This window comes from Suncus etruscus, chromosome 1 (genome assembly GCF_024139225.1).
Source record: "Suncus etruscus isolate mSunEtr1 chromosome 1, mSunEtr1.pri.cur, whole genome shotgun sequence".
NCBI classification, from domain to species: domain Eukaryota; kingdom Metazoa; phylum Chordata; class Mammalia; order Eulipotyphla; family Soricidae; genus Suncus; species Suncus etruscus.
The window spans coordinates 158,927,005-158,948,770 of NC_064848.1; the positions used below are offsets into that span (position 1 = coordinate 158,927,005).

Here is a 21,766-nt window from a genome sequence, read left to right on the forward strand (position 1 = left end):
CCAAACCTGCCAGGATTGATCCCTGAGTGCAGAGTCAGGAGTAACCCCTAAGCACCACTAGGTGTGGTATCCTCTTCCCCCTAAAAAATACAAAAACCAAAAACCATTGGTGCAGGGAGAGGTGACCTCTGGTACTGGCCAGACTCAAATGGTGAGACCTGAGATCTGGAAATTGAGTGTTCTGTCCCACCCTTTAAGTGAAGTCACTGCTTCCACCCCTCCCCCTTCCTCCCCTGTCCCCACTATGCCATGTAGATCACCTAAATTTAGAGTCTTCTGGGTGAGGCCCATTGTGATGCCAGATCCTCACCTGTGTGCCAGAGCCAGATGCGTGTCTTGCACTCTGTCTTGCTCTGTGAAAGGACACACCTGCCTGATTCTTTCTGTTTTGTTATTGTTTTTTTGGCCACATATGGTGCGCTCAGGAGTTACTTCTGGCTCTGCGCTCAGAAATCACTTCTGGCAGCGAGGCTATCACTCTGGTCCTTTCTTTTTTTCCTTACTTTGTTCCTTTGTTTCCTTATCTTTTTATTGCTTTATTTTATTTATTTGTTTTGTTTTGGGGGACCACACCCAGTGGCACTCAGAAGTCACTCCTGGGCAGGCTTGGGGGACCATATGGGATGCTGGGGATTGGTCCTAGGTGAGTTGTGTGCAAGGCAAATGCTCTACTGCTGTGCTATCACTCTGGCCCTTTTTCTTTCTTTCTTTTTTTTTCCTTTGGTTTTGGGCCACATCTGGTGACTCTCAGGGGTTACTCCTGGCTATGCTCTCAGAAATTGCTCCTGGCTTGGGGGACCATATGGGATGCCAGGGGATCGAACCACAGCCTGTCCTAGGTCAGATACATGCAAGACAAACACCCTACCTCTTGCGCCACCGCTCTGTCCCCATTTCTTTCTTTTAATAATTTTTGTTTTTATTTAAATAATCTTGGTTTACAGTTATTGATAGTTGAGTTTTACACATATTTTTCTACACCAGTTCCACCATCAGGGTCAACTTCTACCAGTATTCGTATGCTACACACACACACACACACACACAACCCCCCCCACACACACCTGCCACCTTGGCAGGCAATTACAGAGCTGCAGCTTAAATCTCATGTTTTCAGTTTTTTGGAGTCTGTGCTTTGGATGTACAGCCATACCACTCTCCCATGTCACCTGTATAACCGAAGCCCTGACCCCTGTCCCCCCATTACTTCCTTTTCTCATCATCTTCCTTCCCTTCTTGATTTTTAAATTTTTTTCTTTTTTCTTTTGAGGGGCCACACCCAGTGACACTCAGGGTTACTTCTGGCTATGCACTCAGATATCATTCCTGGCTTGGGGGACCATATGGGACACTGAGGATCGAACTGAGGTCCTTCCTGGATCAGCCATTTCAAAGCAAACGCCCTACCGCTATCGCTATCGCTCCAGCCTCTTGATTTTTGTTTTGATTTGGGACCCAGTCTGGTTGTAATCAGGGATTTCTCCTGGCTCTGCACTCAGGAATAATTCTTGGTAGACACAGGGCAGACCATATGGGATGTTGGGGATCAAACCAAGGTCTGTCACCTACAAGACAAGCACCCTATCTGCTGTACATGGCTCCAGACCCATCCTTTTTGTTTCTTTCCTTTTTTATCTGATACTTTCTGAGGATCCCATAGGAAAAACCTGGTGCTCAAGAGCGAGGGGGGTGGATGATCCATATGGGCTGCAGGCGTTATGTGTCCTGTACTGACCCTGTTTCAAATCCCCTGCTCCATATTTGCTCCTTGAGCACTGCCAGGAGTGATCCCTGAGCACAGAGCCAGGACTAGCCCCTAAACACTACTAGGTGTGCCCTGCTGCCCCCATCCACAGCAACTTTAAAAGAAAAAAAAAAACCTGGGGGTGGAGAGGTAGCATGGAGATAGGGCAAACGTTTACCTTGCATGTGGAAGGACCGTGGTTCGAATCCCAGCATCCCATATGGTCCCCCAAGTCTGCCAAGAGCGATTTCTGAGCATAGAGCCAGAAGTAACTCCTAAGTGCTGCCGGGTGTGTCCCCCCAAAAAAACACACACACATACACACAAACCAAAATCTGGTAGTTGGGCCAGGATGTAGCTCAGTAACAGAGCTCTTGCTTGTATTTGCAAGATCTGGGTTTGATTTCCAACCTGACCCTTACTGTTTAGAAGCTGACGTGGGGGCCAGGTGGGGTGAAGGAAGATGAGGTGAAGTAAGAGTGGGTGACTGAGCTAGCCAGCCTTGCCAAAATGTGCTCTTCCCTCTGTCTGGCACACTCTTCCCAGCCCTCTCAGCAGGCTCACCTGTGGACCTGATGTTCGGGAGCACATCTGCCCTGGGTAGAATCTGCTTATGCTCAGTCCCTCTCCTCAGCTCTCACCCAGCAGGGGATATTTGGCTGTAGGGAGAGTAAGGACCTGAGGACTGCACCTCTCTCCTGTGCACCCCTCTCCTTATCCTCTGTGCTGCCACAGGACTTTATGGAGAAGGAGACAGCACAGGAACAGCACAGCCTTCCCTGAGCCCCTTGCAGGCACCTACTCTGACACCTGCCTGGTAGTGTAGGACCCCTTACCTGCCATGACTGCTATAGACATGTCTCTGTCTTTCACAAGCCCCAGCTCCCTAGCGCATGTGTTGTCTGGCTCAAGCAGCAAATGGGCATGAAGGAAGCATGAAAGCAGCTGCAGACCCAGATAGGGGGAGGCAGGCTGGGGAGCAGCACCCCGTGGGTGTGTGGTCCTGGACAAAAGATAGAAGAACCAAAGGCTAGGGAGTGCAGAGGGCCTCTACAGCCCCCCACTTCCAGCACAGTTCTGCCATTCAAGAGGAGGTGAGGGGAAGGGGTTCATGGCTCTTCAGCAGAGACTCAGATCCCTGATAATTTGGCATCTTAAAATGCAAAGCAAAGGCTCATTTTTAGTGCATTAATCAGCAATCAGACACTGGTCAGGGCTCCCCCAAAACGACAGGGAGCCCAGGAGGAGCTCAGGACCCACAGTGCCAGCCTCCCTGTGCAGGTGACGATCCAGCGCTGAGGCTCCTGGCTGGCCCAGGGCCCTGGAGATGGGGCCAGCTTCCAGGATAGAGAAGTGAGAAGCAGACCCTGCTGATCGCTCCCCTTCCAGGGGGAGCGAGTGTCTGGGCTATACAAGGATGACTCTGGATCCCTGGCATTTGCAAGGCAGCTCCAGGCCCCTGTCGGGGGGCGGGGGGGGGGGGGTCCCGTCCTCCTCAGGGACGCCTCTCAGGGGAAGGGCATATGTTCTGGCTCCCTCATCCTCTCCCTAAGCATGTCCACATGCTGACTGCTGAGCACTGAATTCTGTGCAGCTTGTTTTGCACCCCAGGGGATCATTTCCCAAAGTCCTGTCCCAGGGCTTTAGGGATGCTGAGCTACAACTGCAAGCAGAAGGGCTATCGTCACCCGTGCCAGCCAGGGCTCTGGGGGTGAGAGGGAAGAAAGCCAACTCCAAGTCCCTTTCTGCACCAGTAGTAGTGGGGATCAGAGAGATGTGAGTCGAAGTATTCTACAAACTCCTTTTTTTTGGGGGGGGCACACCTGGCGTTGCTCAGGGGTTACTCCTGGCTGTGTGCTCAGAAATAGCTCCTGGCAGGCACAGGGGACCATATGGGACACCGGGATTCGAACCAACCACCTTTGGTCCTGGATCGGCTGCTTGCAAGGCAAACGCCGCTGTGCTATCTCTCCGGGCCCAAACTCCTTATTTTTTTGAAAGGGTGTTTGGACCACACCCTGCACAGATCAGGCAGGATTCCTGTCTCTGTACACAGGAATCACTTTGGTGGTGCTGAAGGAACTATGTAGTGCTGGGGATTGAACTGTGTGCAACGCAAGTGTTCTCCCCATACCTTATGGCTCCTGCCCCTCCTTATACCACGCACATGTAGAGATTTCCCCAAATCAATCTGGCTTAGCCACCCTTGACCTCTAGCCTCCCCAGGGCAGACCTGAGCAGGAAGGGTCTTGGCCTTTGAAGCCCGCCAAGTCCTGCCAGGGCCTGGTGGCATTGCCTTAAGGCACTGGTTTCCTTAAGCTCTGAGCACTGTGAAAGCCCTTAGTCAGAGGAGCACTCAGGTTCCTTCAGATGGAGAGTGGGGGACTCCTCCCTAGGGGCATGGCTGGATAGGGGTACAGCCTAGAGAGGTGATAGGACGCCATTGAGGCTGGGCTCTGCTCCAACTCTGGCTGTTGGGGGTCAGGGCAGTGGGCAAACCCCTAAGGGTCTGCTGCGGCGGGGGCGGGGGGGACGGACATGAAGATGATTGAGACCTGAACCTCCAGTGGGGAGGGTCATCTCCTACTCAAATTACAAAATGGGAAACTGAGGCTGAGGAAGCCGCAGCCTGGAGCCTGGCCCACATGCACATGCCACCCAGTGGTGGGAGGATGGAGGCGCCATAGGGGCAGCAGAAACTGTGGCCCGACCCAGAAAGAGTCCTCACAGCTGCACCGCCCGCTACCACTGCCGAGGTCATAATTGCTCTGAAATCGCAACTGAACCCAATTATGCAAAAACCAAATTATGTGCAATGATTTTTATGTGTTGGAAACGTTCGGTCGAAGCCGGGTGATTACAAGGGGACGGGAAGCAGCTGCCACTCTCTGGGAACCCATAACTCCCAACAGCTGGGGGCTGTCACTTATTTACGATGCTGTTGCTGCTCGGATTGGGGGCGGAGGGTGGCAGTGGTGGCCCCATTCTGCTGGTTGCCTGGGCTGGCGCAGGCCTGGGATTGGGGCTTGCTTGAGAGTGGCCGGGAGGCTGGTTCTCTCCTGCACAGCAGCAACAGGAGGAGGAATCAGCCAGGCTGTCCTGGGCCAGGCTGGCTCTCCACAGAGGCCTGCTAGAGGGGCAGAGGAAGGAGGTCAATCCCTTGAGAGGTCCTGCAATTGGAGTCTGCAGGCCTGAGGCCTCCTCCTCACCAACGAGCTTGCTGGCTGCTTAGGACAGCTGCGATCCTAGAAAAAGGCAGGTAATGACGATCGTCCATAATGAGGCTGCTCAATAATGAGCACGGGGCTATTATCCGACCACAGGCTGGACACATCCGAAAATAAATTATTTTAAGGATCCATTTAACGAATGCCTAATTAATGCCCAATTAGAGGAAGCTACAGAGGAAATACTTCGGACGGTCACAAGGCTGAGTTTGCTGCTCCAGTCAGAGCAGGAGAGCTCTGAGGGGGCTGGAAGGCAAATGGGGCGGAGGGCAGGGGGCTGCCTTTCCTTGTTTTCACTCGTGTGAACTCCCTCAGTACGTCCTCACCATTCTTCAAGGGCCAGGATGGTTATTCAGAAACAGGGGTGTGGCCTGGAAGTCGCAGAGGCCTTGTAAGTGAGATGTCTTCCGAGATGAACTTGGGTGTTACGCATGCACGACTTGCTTGTTATGGGGAATCATTTAAATAAAGAGACACCTCAGGACTCCACGTGAATTCAATTCTCTTTGGTGGAACAAGAGTCGGAAACCGTGTTTGTTCATGCAGAGAATGGCAAGTAAGTGTCAGTCATGCTGGGACCAGAACATGAGGCTGCTGGCCCTTCTAGGGGTTCTGAACCTGGCTCAACAGGGTGAACAGAGTCAGAGGCAGTGAGTAGGAGTAAGGAATATGAGGATGATCAGAGCCTTTCCTCAAACTCACATCCAGTAGTTGAATCCCAGTAGAGATGGAAGCGGAGGGTAGAAATATGGGGCTTAGATGGCTGGGCCTGAACTCTGCCTTTTTTAGTTTAATTTTTTTGGCCACACCCAGTGGTGTTCAAGGCTTACTCCTGACTCTTCACTCGGAGATCACTGTTGGAGGGGCTTGGGAGATCAGATGGGGTATGAGGGATTGAACCTGGGCCAGTCATATGCAAAGCCTGTACTGTCCTTCAGGCCCTGAAACCTGCCTTCTTCCTGTTGGGAGCCAGACCCTTAAGCAGGCCACTATCCCAGACCACTAAGCACAGTCAAGTCCAGGACAGTGGGTAAGGCACATGGCTGACTTGGGTTTGATCCTCCATACCCCATCAAGTTCCCCAAGCCTGCCAGGAGTTATCCCTGAACACAGAGCTGGGAGTAAGCACTGAGCACTGCTGAGTGTGGCCCCTAAACAAAAACACACACCAAAGACCAGAACAGAGTGCTGGCCCCTCCAGGGTTCCATGCCCTCCCCACCCCACCCCCTTGCCATTCGTCTCCAGCCCCTGAATTGGCCATACTCTCTCCCTCTCTCTTTGCAGGATGCTGTGCGGAGTTGCTACTGCTGCTGCTACTGCTGGCCGGGGAGCTGCCCCTGGGCGGCGGCTGCCCGAGGGATTGTGTGTGCTATCCAGCCCCCATGACTGTCAGCTGCCAGGCACACAACTTTGCCGCCATCCCCGAGGGCATCCCGGAGGACAGTGAGCGCATCTTCCTGCAGAACAATCACATCACCTTCCTGCAGCAGGGCCACTTCAGCCCCGCCATGGTCACGCTATGGATCTACTCCAACAACATTACCTTCATCGACCCCAGCACCTTTGAAGGCTTCGTGCACCTAGAGGAGCTGGACCTGGGCGACAACCGGCATCTGCGGACCCTGGCGCCTGAGACCTTCCAGGGCCTGGTAAAGCTGCACGCCCTCTACCTCTACAAGTGCGGGCTCAGCATGCTGCCGGCCGGCATCTTTGGGGGCCTGCACAGCCTGCAGTACCTCTACCTGCAGGACAACCATATCGAGTACCTGCAGGATGACATCTTTGTGGACCTGGTCAACCTCAGCCACCTGTTCCTACACGGGAACAAGCTGTGGAGCCTGGGCCAGGACACCTTTCGCGGCCTGGTCAACTTGGACCGCCTGTTGCTCCACGAGAACCAGCTGCAGTGGGTGCACCACAAGGCTTTCCATGACCTCCACAGGCTCACCACCCTCTTCCTCTTCAACAACAGCCTCTCAGAGCTGCAGGGCGACTGCCTGGCCCCCCTGGCTGCCCTGGAGTTCCTGCGCCTCAATGGCAATGCCTGGGACTGCGGCTGCCGCGCTCGCTCCCTGTGGGAATGGCTGAGGCGCTTTCGGGGTTCCAGCTCAGCTGTCCCCTGCGCAACCCCGGAGCTGAGACAGGGCCAGGACCTGAAGCAGCTGCGGGCGGAGGACTTCCGGAACTGCACCGGGCCAGCTTCCCCGCACCAGATCAAGTCGCACACGCTCACCACCACCGACAGGGCCGCCCGCAAGGAACACCACCTGCCGCACAGTCCCGCCCGGGACAAAAGCCACCCGCATGGCCATCTGCCCGGCTCCAGGCCAGGCCACAGGAAGCCTGGCAAGAACTGCACCAGCCACCGCAATCGCAACCAGGTCTCCAAGGCGGGCGCTGGGAAGCAGGCCCAGGAGCTGCAGGACTATGCCCCCGACTACCAGCACAAGTTCAGCTTTGACATCATGCCCACAGGCCGGCCCAAGAGGAAGGGCAAATGTGCCCGCAGGACCCCCATCCGCGCCCCCATCGGAGTACAGCAGGCCTCCTCGGGCCACACCCTGGAGGCCTCTCTCCTGGTCTGGATACTGGGCCTGGCGGTGACGCTCCGCTGACCCCCCCAGGACGTCAACACCCAGCACTGCCACATGTCCACCAAGGAACAGAATTTCTTTCTATTTTAACAAGTGGAGGATCTATTGGGTTTCAGGCAGAGGCTGGCAGAGGCTTTGGCTGCTGTGTGGGCCCTGCCCGGCCGATAATAAACCCAAAGTGTACAGTTCCAGGAGGGACAGGATGTGGGCCTTGCACCCAGCCAGCCCGGCCAACCCCCTGCAGAGCACCCATGGACAACATCGAGCCAGCAAGGCTGCCCAAGGCCGGCCAAGGAAATCCTTCGTGTGCAACAACAGGACTGTGTGCCCCGGGAGCTGGGCTCTGGGGATCCTGGTCCTTTGGTGAGGTCTTGAGGGCCCCTGACATTCCTGAAGGAAGCAGGACTGGGAGGGGCATGGACCCAGAGGCTGGGCCAAGCAGCCCTCTGGGTGCACAGGAGCTGGCACATGTGGGTTCTTGCCGGAGATCACTCAGTCACCTGCCCTGATACTATCCATGTGCCACCTTCAGTTCCTCCCTCAGGGGTGATGTCTCTCATTCCTGCTGTCTCAGGCAACCCTGGCCGACCCAGGCCCACCCGCTGGGCTCCAAGAACCAGTTACCAAAGGAAAGGTCATCAGGCTGAAATTGAGAACTTCCAGTGGAACAAAGTTCTCACAGAAGGTGCAGTTTTATAACTATGTCCACTTATATATACATATATATATATATAACACACGCACAGATGCACACCCCCGTCCCCCACCCTTACCAAACTATATGTCTTTTCCCATTTATAAACTATATGGAAAACTATATCTGCTGAACTAAGGATTGTACTGGTGATTTCTAGCAAAAAGAGAGATAGAGGATTTGGGTCCAGAATCTAAATGTGGTCCCCTCATGGAACCTGGGCTCTCCAAGAGGTCAGTGGGGGAGAGCCAGAAAGAAAGAAAAGAGGTAGCGAGGATCACTTTAGGGGACCAATGTTCTTAGATGTTAGAGCATCACTGGTTTTTTATGCAACACAAACCCATCAGCCGCCCGAGGCATTCCCTCACCCTTCGAGGTTGAGCTTGAGCTTGTAGGTGCTGGCATCAGGGTGAGAGTGAAAAGCTGCTTGTTGGTATCTGATAATCAGGCCCAGCAGATGGGCCTGACTAAGAAGGGGGATGGGGCTGCTGGTTTGGGGGGGCCTGTGGGAGAGCAGCAGCATTCACAGTGTTAGTCCTTTTGCCTGTGCAGTGCCCTATGCCTGGCATGTCACCAGTGATAGTCTGGTCAGGCCAGGGAGACTCTGAGTCTGAACCCAGACTCAGCTCTAGCTCAGCACTGTTGCTGACTTCTTATGAATCTTGGAGGGGACCCCAGACAAGGTCTGAGCCAGGTGGTAGTCAGGAAAGTATCCAGTGGCCTTGGTAGAAGGGAAAGATTGAGGGAAGGGGGCACTTCAAGAGCCATCTTGGTTATCTCAGAGGCCTCAACTGCCAGGGTCTGAAGATTTGGAGAATAAGCAGAGGTGGGAGAAGGCCAAGCACAGGGACCAGGACCAGGGATTTGCTAGGGCTAGAGGTGTCCAGATGGGCTGGTGACTTGGGTCAAAGGCCACTGTGCTGCTGTCTAGGACTCGGGCAGACACCATCTCCTTTGCGCTTTGCACAAACCCGAATCCCCCACCCGAGAGATGCGTGTGAGGAGCAAGAAAAACTGAATCCAACTAAGAGAGAGAGAGAGAGAAAAAAAATAATAATAAAAACTTCTCTTGGACAAGATTCTGTTTCTCATTTCCTTGCTCCGCATTCCTGAAGGGGTGGCAGATACCAGGCTCTGGTGTGGTGGGCGAGCCTGGCTGGGCACAGCTCTGAGAACACAGCAGATTTGTTGGCAGGAGGAAGCTGCCTGGGTCCAGGGCACAGTGACTCACTGCAGCTCGCGTGCCTGTGCGCACCCGCACACTTGGTCTCCGTTCTGTGATTCTTCCCTCACCCGCGCACACATGACTCACTTCCAAGCTTTGGCTGCACAGGTCAGTGCCATCTCTGCTGTGCCATCTCCTTTCTGGCCTGCTCCCCAGAGGCGCTGAACTAGTTTCTATCGTTAGGGATTGGGAAGGAACTGCAAGGTCCTGGGAGCCAGGGACAAGCCAGGCTGTACCTGCCTCTCTGGCTTCAGAGAAAGGAAAGTGACCAGAATACAGGCTTTGCATGTAGGAGAACCAAGTTTTGTTCCCCCAGCACCACAGGGACCACCCCCAAATACTTCTAGGTGTAATCCTCCCCCCATCATCCTCAAAAAAATAAACTGAAAACAGAAAGGAACACCTTCCCAGAGAGAAGCATTGAACACTGTGTTTCCAGCTAAATAAGTCTCCTCTTGCATAAGGTTGTAAAAGGCCACTCAAGGCTGCCTGAGCTGGGCGGAACCAACCATCAGGCTCCCCAAGAGTCTTCCCGGGGCCAGAAACAAGATTTGGCTGCTCCTTCAAAGTTGGGCCTTTTCTCTTGCTGGACTTCATTTTCAACTGTAGACAGCCTCAGTGGGAAAATCAAAAGTCCGAGCACTTTATTAAATTTTTTAAAAAGACTTGGTAAGTGCTGGAGTATGGAAGTGAGATGTCGGTGGAAGGAATGCTAATGTTTTATAAATGATATGCTTCCGTCAAGGGCAGCACAGATTCTGGCTGCCCACTGTGAGTAGAGGCTGGCCGAGGGGCCCAGGGCGCCAGGGTTATTTATAGTAGTTTTCTCCTCATGGCTCCCCTGTTTCTGAGCAGCTCACGTGCCATCTGGCCATGACAGCATGGCTGCCCTGAACACTGGAGCAGGTGGGAGAGTTAGGGCTAAGCTGAAGCTTCTCTGCTCACCAGGACCCCTCAGGGAGATTCAGAGAAGGGAGCTATGACTTCTTGTTCCAGAGTCCTGCCCTCCACTGTTTCCCAGGCCTAACCCCTCCACCATCTTCACTCAGTGCTTTCTCCAGGGTCTAGAAGTGAACTATCTTCCTCTCCATTCTCCTCCCAACTTCCTATTCAGCCACTATGAAGTCTCAGTGACTGCAGATCTCAGCTGACTTTGAACTTTTCATACAGTTAAGTGCAGATCAAAGGTCTGATGGGACCCAGAGGAATAGCAAGGGCATGGAGAGCAGCTACCTTGCAAGCATATAGGCATGAGTTTGAATTCCTAGAATCCCACATGTGCCAAACATGATGCTAATATCTCTAAGACCTTTATGATTCCCCTATGTCACAGTTTTAGAGTCACATCCAGTGGTGTTCAGGGCTCACTCCTGGCTCTCTGCTCAGGGCTCCCTCCTGATGGGCTTGGGAGACTTCATGGGATGCCAGGGATCAGAGCTGTGTTGGCTACATGAATGGTAAGCATCCTACTCACTGTACTATTGCTCCAGCTCCTACAAGTGATTTGACTGCCCCACAGTTGGGTGTGTGTAAAGCACCACAAAAAAGCAATGACCCCCTCTTAAGGGGTCACTGATTGATAGTGGTAGGGCATTTGCTTTGCACATGGCTGACCAGAGTTCAATCCCTGGCTTTTCATAAGGTTCCCTGAGCCCACCAGGAGTGATTTCTGAGTGCAGAGCCAGGAGTTACCCTTGTGCATAATTGGGCATGTCCAGAATAACAAACAAAAAAAGCAATGACCCCTGGCAAGCCCCACAACCAGAAACAAATGAGCACCATGGCTAGGGCATGTGAGTGCTGACAGGCACGTGTGCCAGCACTGTAGATAGATGAGTGAGCACCTGGCCAACAGCACCAAGACAGAGAACATGATGCCTCATGCCTGTCACAGCTAAACATGTGTGAGCATCAGAACTAGGCTTGTGCCCAACTCCTGGTCATCACAACTTCAGTAACAGAAAACAAAGAGACAGAGGCAGGGGAGGGAAGACAAAAAGACAGGCACTGTCACTACACTGAGGTAGGTACCTCAGAACACGGGAGGGTTGGCAGGGAGTCTGGCAAGGGGATGGGGCCTCCTCTATCCAGGGCCTCCTCTATCCAGGGCCTCCTCTATCCAGGGCCTCCTTCCTGCTCCATACCCAGGCTCCTGGAGCACGTGGACACCACAATTGGCACACCACAATCAACAGTGGATTTCATAATTTCCACTTGCCTCTTATGCTCAGCCAGATCTGCCCCTTGAGCCAGAAAGCTGGCTCATTCCCTGGAAACTAGCCTGAGCTGGAGTCCCATGTCCAGACACCTGCTACTTCCAAAATCAGGAAGGCCCCTGAGCTGGATCCATAGTACATTAGGCAGAGCACTTGCCTTGCACGTGGCTAACCTGGGTTTGATCCCTAGTACCCTATATGGCCCCCTGAACCTGACAGGAGTGATCACTGAGCAGAGTCAAGAGTAAGCCTTCAGACCTCTAGATATGACCCCAAAAGAAAAGGCAAAAACAACAAGGACCCTAAACACTGCCGCTTTGGTGCCGCCTCTCTTCCTGTTCCCGCAACCCTCCTCATTCATCCCTTTCTTCCAAGAATGCTGTCCAGACACTCTCTTAGCTGCCTTCTCCCTGAGTAGCTCTGGAAAATCACTTGCAATCCCCAATTACATCTTCCTCTTTTCTCTCCTACCAGGGAGCCAAGAATCCCATTTAGCAAATGTTTACTCGTCACCTAACTAATCACCAGCACTCTGCCACCATGTAAATAGGGTTCCAACCATTCTGTGCGCAGATGTGGGGGCTGCTGGGGCATAAGAAAGATGGCTTCTTGGTGGATGAGCTGTGGTCCAGGTCAAAGAAAATGAGTTTTCTGGGAGGGCTCTCCCCAGAGCTGGCAGAAACCACAAGGATCGACAGCTCTGAGCAAACTCTTCCTGGTCCTCATCATTCTGCCAAGCTGGTCCCTCCTCAGCACCCAACTTCCTGGAGCCAGATTCATCAGCCCTAGGGAGATGCCAACCTTTTTCTATGAGCACATTCTCAAACAGACCAGGTGGGAATTAGGGGCAGGCTGGTCCCATCACTCTACTATGAAGCTCCTAACTTAGCTGGGTTGATTTCTGGCTCTAAGTAGTTTAGCTATCACTAGAAGCCATTGTCACCAATTCACCACTATCATCTTGTAATGGACCGATTTTCTTTTACTTTCTATCTACTCGGGAAATATTTCCAAGAACCCTTGATTGTGCATTAAAATATTCCTTACAACTCTCTGCTCCATTTCTCTCTCTGCTCCTCTAATTGTCCCTTTTAACTCACTGCACTTTCAGTATAAATCTCCCGGTCTTCCCCTTGTCAGGCCATTAATATATACACACGCTCAGAAAAACACAGAAACATCTATTGTTGGCTAAAGAATGCAACACAAAGAGCCCAGGGACAAGGAAGGCTGGGGACAATGATGCCGCCTACGCGCTCTGCCTAGTATTCCTCCTCTTTCTCTTTAAAGAGGGCCTCTGGGATCAGCGGAGTCTGTGGTCCTAAAAGAATCCTGTGAGCTAACGGGCTCAGGGTGCCCCTGAAGAGAAAGAGAGAAGTGAGGAGATAGTCAAATAGGTTGGAGGGCATGCAAGAGCCCCAGATCCCATCCCTGGCACCACATGATTCCCTAAGCATCACTAACTGGAGTGACCCCAAAGTATTGATCCAGGAGTATTCCCTGAGCACCCACTGGTATAGCCCTCAAACAGAAAGAGAGAGAGAGAGAGAGAGAGAGAGAGAGAGAGAGAGAGAGAGAGAGAGAGAGAGGCTGGAGAGATAGCATGGAGGTAAGGCATTTCCTTGCATGCAGAAAGACGGTGGTTTGAATCCTGGCATCCCATATGGTCCTCCGAGCCTGCCAGGAGTGATTTCTGAGCGTAGAGTCAGGAGTAACCCCTGAGCGCTGCCAGGTGTGACCCAAAAACCAAGAAAAAAGAGAGAGAGAGAAAAAAAGAGAAAGAGTGAGTGAGAGAGAGAGAGAGAGAGAGAGAGAGAGAGAGAGAGAGAGAGAGAGAGAGAGAGAGAGAGAGAGAGAGAGAGGCGGAGCTCAAGGGTGCCCCATTGACAAAGCTACCCAAGGCAGGAAGGACAGGGAAGCCTGCAGTGCTGTGAGTGAGCTGGTCCTCAGGGCCCCTCACCACCACAAGAAGTGGGTCGGCCCGCCTCCCTCTCCAGGCAGCTCTCGTTTCTCATTAGCGCTGAGTTTCTAAGCACCAGGAGGGAGGAGGCTGTGCCTTTTGTCCCGATTTCTGTGTGTGCGCACACTAATGGCATGCCTGCACAGCTGCAGGACTCAACACTGCCTGCTGCAGTGTGCCGGGTCATGGCTCTTTCCCCCAGTGCCTCACCACCCCTTCCTCCTGCACCCAGACAACTGGCATAGGGGGGTCAATATGTGGGGGGTGAGGGGCACTTCCCAGCTTGGCTTCTGCGGCTCCCATTTGTGCCTCAGAGATGAAAGAGGAAGTGAGCAAGGTATTAAGCTCTTCAATCTCTGTAAAAGCCATTTCCCAGGAGGTAGACAGGAAGGAAGAAGGAAATCCGCGTGCTCAGGGGCTGGACAAGTGGCGGCCAGTGCTGTTGCATGCCATTGCTCCTGCCCCAAATTTAAGGATGACCTCCAGCAAGACCACACATTTATCCCCACCCTCAACCCCAATGCAGCGGAGATGCAGATCCGAGATCAGTCATCACGGAGGGTCATTACCAAATCTGATGCTGTTTGATGATGGTTTAGTGGGGCACGTGGTCAGGCGAACTTGGGGCAAGGGAAGGGAAGGCAGAGTCAGAGGGAGACCCCAAAGGGCATATTTGGAGAGGGAAAACAAACCTTCATGTGACCAGAGGCAGAGCAAGGTATCCTGCAGACTGATAGACTGAAGGATAGACAAACAGGAGGGCATGACATAGAGACACTGCACACATACCACTCACTGTCACTTCTTTCCTGAGCAAGTGTGGGGCAGTCACATAGCTCCAGATGAGCAGGGCACCATATGCAAGGCTGGTGGGTGTGTGTGGAGTGGATCAGACATGTGCCCGTCACAGGGCGGAAGCAGTGGGCAGCAGAGTCCCCCTTTCTTGGGTGCTGAAAGGGGTAATGAGGAGAGGAACAGAAGGAACAGACCAGTGATCAGCCATGAGGGTGGTGGTGACAGGCAGATCCTGGCCCTGGTGTGGCCCCCTGAGATGTGACCATGGGGGGTTTTGTCAATTCCTTAAATCCGGAAGCTTCAAGGGGTCCCGGTGCCCCTGACAGTTATCGCCCAGCCCGCTGGCTTCTCTCAGCTCTGGGCCGGCTCCAGTCCTGCTGGTGAGCTGCATTGACATTCTCTCTTCATGCTGGGGTCACCGGGGTCTCCAAGGTGTTTTTCTTCTTTATCCTAGCTTTGAGCCTCAGAGACCTGAGGTCCCTGACCCCTCATCCCGACTGCCACCCAAGAGTCTCTCACTGTTTCATCTGTGTCATTTAAAGTGCCGCCGAGCGTCTGGCACTTTGCAAGTCTAGATACAAGCTCTTCTGACTTTCACACCAGCCCCTTTTCCCAGAGCACCCCAGGCTGTGTCTCGGGGGCAGCAGGCGGCTGCTTCATCAGAAAGGAGCCCTTCACTCATGCTGGGAGGGTCCTGCCTTGCTCTGTACCCACAAAAGAGTGATGGGGGAGACTTGGAATCCTCACAAGAGACTGCTGGGGGGGCCACATTTGCTGGGACTGTGTGCCCCCCTATCACAGAACCTTATCCAAACCTGCCCAGTTGTAGCCCTTCTCCACCCCAAACATCACTTCCCTCTTCCTTCATACCCAGACAAGCCTACAGGAAATCTCTCCCCAAACTTCTGCCCCCAAGGCTACTCTTGCCACCTCACAGCTTGTCCCCCAGTCCCCAGCCTCAGGGGGGTGAGGAAGTGGCCCTGCAGCCACAGGCAGAAGCTGCTCCTGGGGTCCCCTGGTCTCACTCAGACCCCTGAGGAACAGGGCTCAGACCAAGCTGTAGCCCATATCCTCTCTTAAAGCCAGTCATGGTGAAAGGAAAAAGCTTCTTTAACCTGAGTAGGATTTGGGATTTGTGTCTTTGTTTTTGTGTCATACCATGTGGTATTTGGGGGTTAAGACTGACTCCTTAGGGGTAGGGGGTGTGGTTTCCAGCTCCCTGAGGAGATCTGACTGCCATCTGCATCCTAAGCACATGGAAGTGATTCTCTGAGTTACTCAAACTGGTGCTTCTGAGTCCAAGCGAGAACTTGGACTTGCTCTCCAGAGCTCTGCATGTTCTTTTCTCAGTAGAAGTGACCGGAGCACTGGGGCAGCCCCAGGATCATGCTGTCATGAGTGAATTCACACTTCATGAGCCATGGCTGAGAGAACAACCACACTGGGGGACCAATATTCCCTCCCACCCTAAGGCATTTTCAGCTCAGATAGACTTGCAAAATTGTTTTACTTTTCTTAAGACACTCTCTCTGTTCTCCTGACCCTCATATTTCCAGATGGGGTAACTGGGATTATGAATCCAGCTGAAGGGACCCTCCAGCACCGCTGTTTTTGCTTTTCTTCCCACCAAGAATAGGGGTATAGGAAGAGAAATCCTCCATGCTGGCCAGGGCTGCTTCTCTACTTTTTAGGCAGCTACCCCTAGGTCCTAATTTTATTATTTATCTATTAAGAGGTTAAGAAGGCCACACCAACACTGCTTACTCCTAGCTCTGAGCTCAGGGATCACTTCTGACTGTTCTTGGGGGACAATATGGGTTGCTGGAAATCAAACCTGGGTTAGTTGCATGCAAGGCAAGTGCCCTTCCTGTTGTACTATTTCTCAGGCCCCTGGTCCTCATTTTTTCACAGGACTCACATGAAGTTTAGCAGGCCCTAGTAGGGAAGGCAGAGAGGGAACTCTAGCCCCATCAGCAAGCCCACCACTCTGGGATTTGGGGGTGCTTCTCCTACATATGAAAAGAAGACTATTGCTGAGGATGACCATCTGACCTCTGGAAGATTCCTAAGCACCTTGTCAGAGCTGCTGGGAAGCGCTCTAATACATGAAGTGTGCTGGGACTGAAACATCAGCCTCCTACTTGACGGTCAAGATTCTATCATTTAGAGGAACTCTCAGCCCCAGTGTTTTTGTTTTTTGGGCCATACTTGGCTGTGCTCAGGAGTTATTCCTGGCTCTGAGCTCAGAAATCACTCCTGGCAGGTTCAGGGGACCATATGGGATGCTGGGGATTAATCACAAATCGGCTGCGTGCAAGGAAAATGCCCCACCCACTGTACTATCACTCCAGCCCTACTTTTTAAGAACAATTCTTTGAGAACTGGAGAGATAGTACAGGAATTAAGGCACTTGCCTTGCATTTGGTTGGCCTCATTTCCACTCCCAGCACCACATATGATCCCCTGAGCACTGCCAGAGATCATGTCTGAGCACAGAGCTAGCAATAGCCCCTGAAAACTAAGCCCAAAAGTCACTATAATAAAATACTTCCTTGGGATCATGACTCAAAAATCTGAAGCATAGGGGCCAGAGCGGTGGCGCTAGAGGTAAGGCATCTGCCTTGCAAGCACTAGCCTAGGACAGACCGCTATTCGATCCCCCAGTGTCCCATATGATCCCCCCAAGCCAGGAGCGATTTCTTTCTTTTTTTTTTCTTTTGGGGGGCCACACCTGGCGGTGCTCAGGGGTTATTCCTGGCTGTCTGCTCAGAAATAGCTCCTGGCAGGCACAGGGGACCATATGGGACACCGGGATTTGAACCAACCACCTTAGGTCCTGGATCGGCTGCTTGCAAGGCAAACACCACTGTGCTATCTCTCTGGGCCCACCAGGAGTGATTTCTGAGTTCATAGCCAGGAGTGACCCCTGAGCGTCAACAGGTGTGGCCCAAAAGCCAAAAAAAAAATAAGTAAAACAAACAAACAAACAAACCCCCACAATTCTTCGGGACAGAAGAGATAGCTCAAAAGGTTGAGTATAAGCAAAGATTTGAACCCTAACACTGCTTGGACCACCCCCCTCCAAGCACTTCTAGGAGCAACCCGAAAGCACTAAGTAAAAACTAGTCTCCAAGCACCACGGGGTGTGATCCCAAACCAAAAATAAATGAGTAAATAAACAAAAATAAAAATGATTCTTTGTGCCTTCAGCATTTTTCATAATCAATATTTGGCCTTGCCTTAGAGTTTTTCGTGAACCTTGGATGATTTTAAGAATTTGTATTTTCTTTTTATTGTTTTTGATCATTTGAGAAATTAAAATCATCATAATAATTTTCAGCCAAATATGTCATCTTGACTTTGGGGAATATTTTCATGAGTTTAAAACTTTTATTCCAATTTTTAAATAGTCTAATAGCAAATTGGCTGAAAAATGAGAAGGCAATTACAATGCTTTTATTTTTGTTTGCTTGTTTGTTTTGGGATCATTCCCTGCAGTGCTCAAGGGGTTACTTCTGGTTCTGCTCTCAGAAATCGCTCCTGACAGCCTAGGGGGGACCATATGGGATGCCAGAAATCGAACCCGGGTCTGTCCTGGGTCCACAGTGTGCAAGGCAAACGCTCTACCACTGTGTTGTCACTCCAGCCCTCAATTACAATGCTTTTAAATTGCTCCTAGAAGCCAAAGAGATAGTACAGCAGGTAGAGCACTAGCCTTGTACGTGGATTTAATTTGGAAGTTCACAGGAAGTTGCTCCCCTTCCCCTACCAAAAGGCACAGAGGTCCTATATGCCTCACCCAATTTTACTCCAAGCAGGCTCAATAGACCACATGAGGTTTGAAGATTGAACTGAGTCAGCTGAGTGCAAGACAAGCACCACTTTACCCACTTCCTATCTCTCTGCCCGAAGCAACCAATTTCATTTCTTTTTTTGTTTTTGGCCACACCCATGTGTGGTTGTTACCCAGGAGTTGTTACTCCTGGCTCTGCAGTCAGGAATCACTCTTGGCAGGCTCAGGAGACCATATGAGATGCTAGGGAAGGAATCTGGACCAGCACTATTTAGGGCAAAAACCCTGCCCACTGTACTATGTCTCCAACCCTTGAAGTGACCAGGTTTTGAGGTTGTGTGTGTGTGTGTGTGTGTGTGTGTGTGTGTGTGTGTTGTTGTTGTTGTTGTTGTTTGGATCACACCCAGCCGGTTACTCTGGCTCTGCACTCAGAAATCGCCCCAGGCTGGCTTGGGAGACCACATGGGATGCTGGGAATTGAACCCAGTTCATCCTGGGCCTGCTTCGTGCAAAGGCCCTTCTGCTGTGCTGTCACTCCAGCCCCTGAAGTGACCAGTTTTTTTTGTTTTGTTTTGTTTTTTGTTTTGGGCCACACCTGTTTGATGCTCAGGGGTTACTCCTGGCTATGCACTCAGAAATCTCCCCTAGTTTGGGGGGACCATATGGGACGCAGGGGGGATCGAACCGAGGTCTGTCCTAGGCTAGAACTTGCAAGGTAGACGCCTTACCTCTAGCGCCGCCTCTCCAGCCCTGAAGTGACCAGTTTTTATCTTGTATGATTCTGAGTGAAAGCTTGAGACTTTAATTGTGAATTCACCATGAAACTAAGTAATGAAAGATGAGAAATATTTGCCTATTTCTGTGTTCCTTAAGAGAGTCCATGCCAGAGTTGAAAGATTGAGGGAGGAGAGTGTCCATAGTACCCCAGAATTCAATGGAAGGCCTCTGGTAACATATAGAGAGCTGTGCATCTGATGAGAGGTTATGAATTAGTTCAGACTAAAACTAAATTTAACCTACCATCCCAGACGACATCGCTGCAGTTTTTCACCCCTACCCTTAGGTGGCGCTCTGCGTTTGCAATGACAGGCTGTAAGGGCATGGAGGAGGTAGGAAACTGCAAGGGCTGAGGAGAAAACAGTCATTCCTAACCAAATTTTCTCTAATCTAGGGAAATAGGAGTGAAAGTGGACGGAAAGACTCTCCCCTCCCCCAAAGAAAGAGACAATATTTTATAACCAGGCTCTCTGTAATCTTTCCATTCAATAAACTATGGCACTAGGCAGAGACGCAAAGGTTCCTGGGAACTGATTTCTAAGCACTAGTTTGAAAACCAAGAGAAGCTGGGAATTGCCATTTTGCCGATTTGCAATACCGTATAGCATTAATGCAGCCAGCCTTTCATTAAGCCAAATTTATTCAATCTAAAGATAACCCTTTGTTCTGAAACTGTGTCCCTGTTTTCGGTTGGGAGAGGGTGTCCTAAAAGGATTTCTTTCTTAAATTTAATAAATTCATGATCACAACAGCTACTTGTTTCTCAGTGTTTTTAGTTGGCTAGCCAAAATGTTGATAACCTGGTAAGATCCTCCAAGGTCTTTCTAGATTCTGGGATGTTATTGTTCTGGAGAAGCCTAGAGGAGCAGTATTTGCCTCAAGCCCTCTGGTCCCAACCTAACCCCTTTGGTCTAGGAACCTGCTTACTTGTTTCGACCCTTTCCCCAGCCTCCTTCCTCTTTGTTACCTGCCTCTCAGTTATTTGCAGACAATTATCTTCAATAATTAGCCAATTACCCTTAAAGACAATTATATTCTTTCATCAGCAAACATTGATGTTCTTTTCTAGCCTTTTTTTTTTAAATAAAACTGATATTAGGGAGATACCTTATTTACATAAAGCCAAATGTTAAAAGTTTCAAAATCTGAATAAGGGGTTGACTGCTTGGGGCTGATGATTGGGGTAGAAAAGGAGTCGGGAGGCCTTTTACCTCTTGAAACGAGAGCTGAGAGCTGTTTTAAAAGGTACGATGCCCAGGGGACTTGGTACAATGTGCAGCCTGCCCGCCCCAAGCTAATGAGATCTAAGAGTATCAATGCAATGAGCTCAGCCCTGCTAGTAAAATCATTCAGAAGTGCTGCCCTCGCTCTGTGCCTGCCTCTTCCTGACCACAGCTTAAATCTCCCCCCGGCCACCTCTGGAGACCTCCAGAGCTAATCGCTTCAGGGAGCATGATTGAAATGTGCTCCTCACCCTTGGCTGCTCATAAAAGCTTTATCCCAGGCAAAGGCTGAGCCTGAGTGAACTGAGGCAGCTCCCAAGTCCTCAGGCCGAAGGTGGCAGAAGCTAAGCTTACAAGAGATAATTCCATTACAGTTGTTGCATTAAAAAGAGGGGGGAAAGCTGCAATTTTTATGATTTTTATCTCCTCAAAAGTACACCTCTCTTTACCTGGTGGCTGTTTACACTTGACTTATTGTGGGCAAAACAACAGCGATGCAGTTTTCTTCAAAAATCATAAAAACAACAACAACAACAACAAACCACAAACCTCCACTCTGGAGCTGCCTCCTGCTGGGTTTATAAAGAGCTGTTTTCTTCCTGAGCTCCATGGCATGGTGGCTCTAATCTGAAATTTCTTTTTAATCATAGCAGGAGTCCCAATTAGCGTGTTGGGTAATCTTTCAAGTAGAACTGGGAGTTCCATGACCAGAGAGAGCAGAGAAAATATACTGTGTGAAGCCCCCGAGGATTAGGCCAGAGAAGGCAGAGCCGATGGGCTTGTGTGCACATGACTACGGGAGAGCAGGGCTGTTTGCAGGCTGGAACCCAAGAGCACATGTCAGGTCGGTGTTTCTGATTTGGGAGCTGTCCTCAGTGAGGGAACGCCAACCTTTCCCAGCTCTGAGCCAGTGCACAAAAACATATTTATATACATACCTATTGTACCCCACTGTCTACTAGGGGAAACCAGGGGCTGTAGCAATAGTACAGTCAGTAGGGTGCTTGTCAAGAATGTAGTCATACCAGGCTCAATCCTAGCATGCCATATAGTCCCTTGAACCTCATGCCAGGAGTATTTCCTGGGTGCAAAGCCAAGAGTAATCCCTGAGCATCACCAGGTGTAGCCCCCAAACAAATTAACAAAATAAAACAAAAATACCAGACTCATTTGCAGGGCAGCAGGCACAGAGATTGGGGTGCTCTTCCATCTTCCGTGAGATGGGCTTCAGCCCCTGATTCAGCAGGCTCCAGGGCTCAGTTCCGACCTGGAACTGCCATGACCTACTTTCCTTTGTTGTTGTTTTTGGAAGTGCTGATGTCAATGCAGAATTCAGCAAAGAGGCAGAGTGCGAAAAAGAGAAAGAGAAAGTGGGGAGGGAGAAGATGAAGGGGAGACACCAGAAGGGGAACAGCAAGGGAATCTGAGATTCATAATGGCGGCAGTGAGAACACATAGAGAAAGACAATACAGCAACATTGCTTTGCACATATCAGACCTAGGTTTGATTCCAGGCA

General features: G+C 51.2%; 1 protein-coding gene across 1 annotated transcript in view; it reads left to right on the top strand.

Annotated features, from left to right (window-relative positions):
• RTN4RL1 (reticulon 4 receptor like 1) overlaps positions 1 to 8,383 on the top strand; it is a 97,060-nt gene extending 88,677 nt beyond the window's left edge. Inside the window, exon 2 of the mRNA XM_049782455.1 lies at positions 6,257 to 8,383. Coding sequence (XP_049638412.1) covers positions 6,257 to 7,587 — 1,331 coding nt within the window. The 3' untranslated portion in view covers positions 7,588 to 8,383. The remainder of the gene's footprint in view (positions 1 to 6,256) is intronic.
• The last annotated feature ends 13,383 nt before the right edge of the window (positions 8,384 to 21,766 follow it).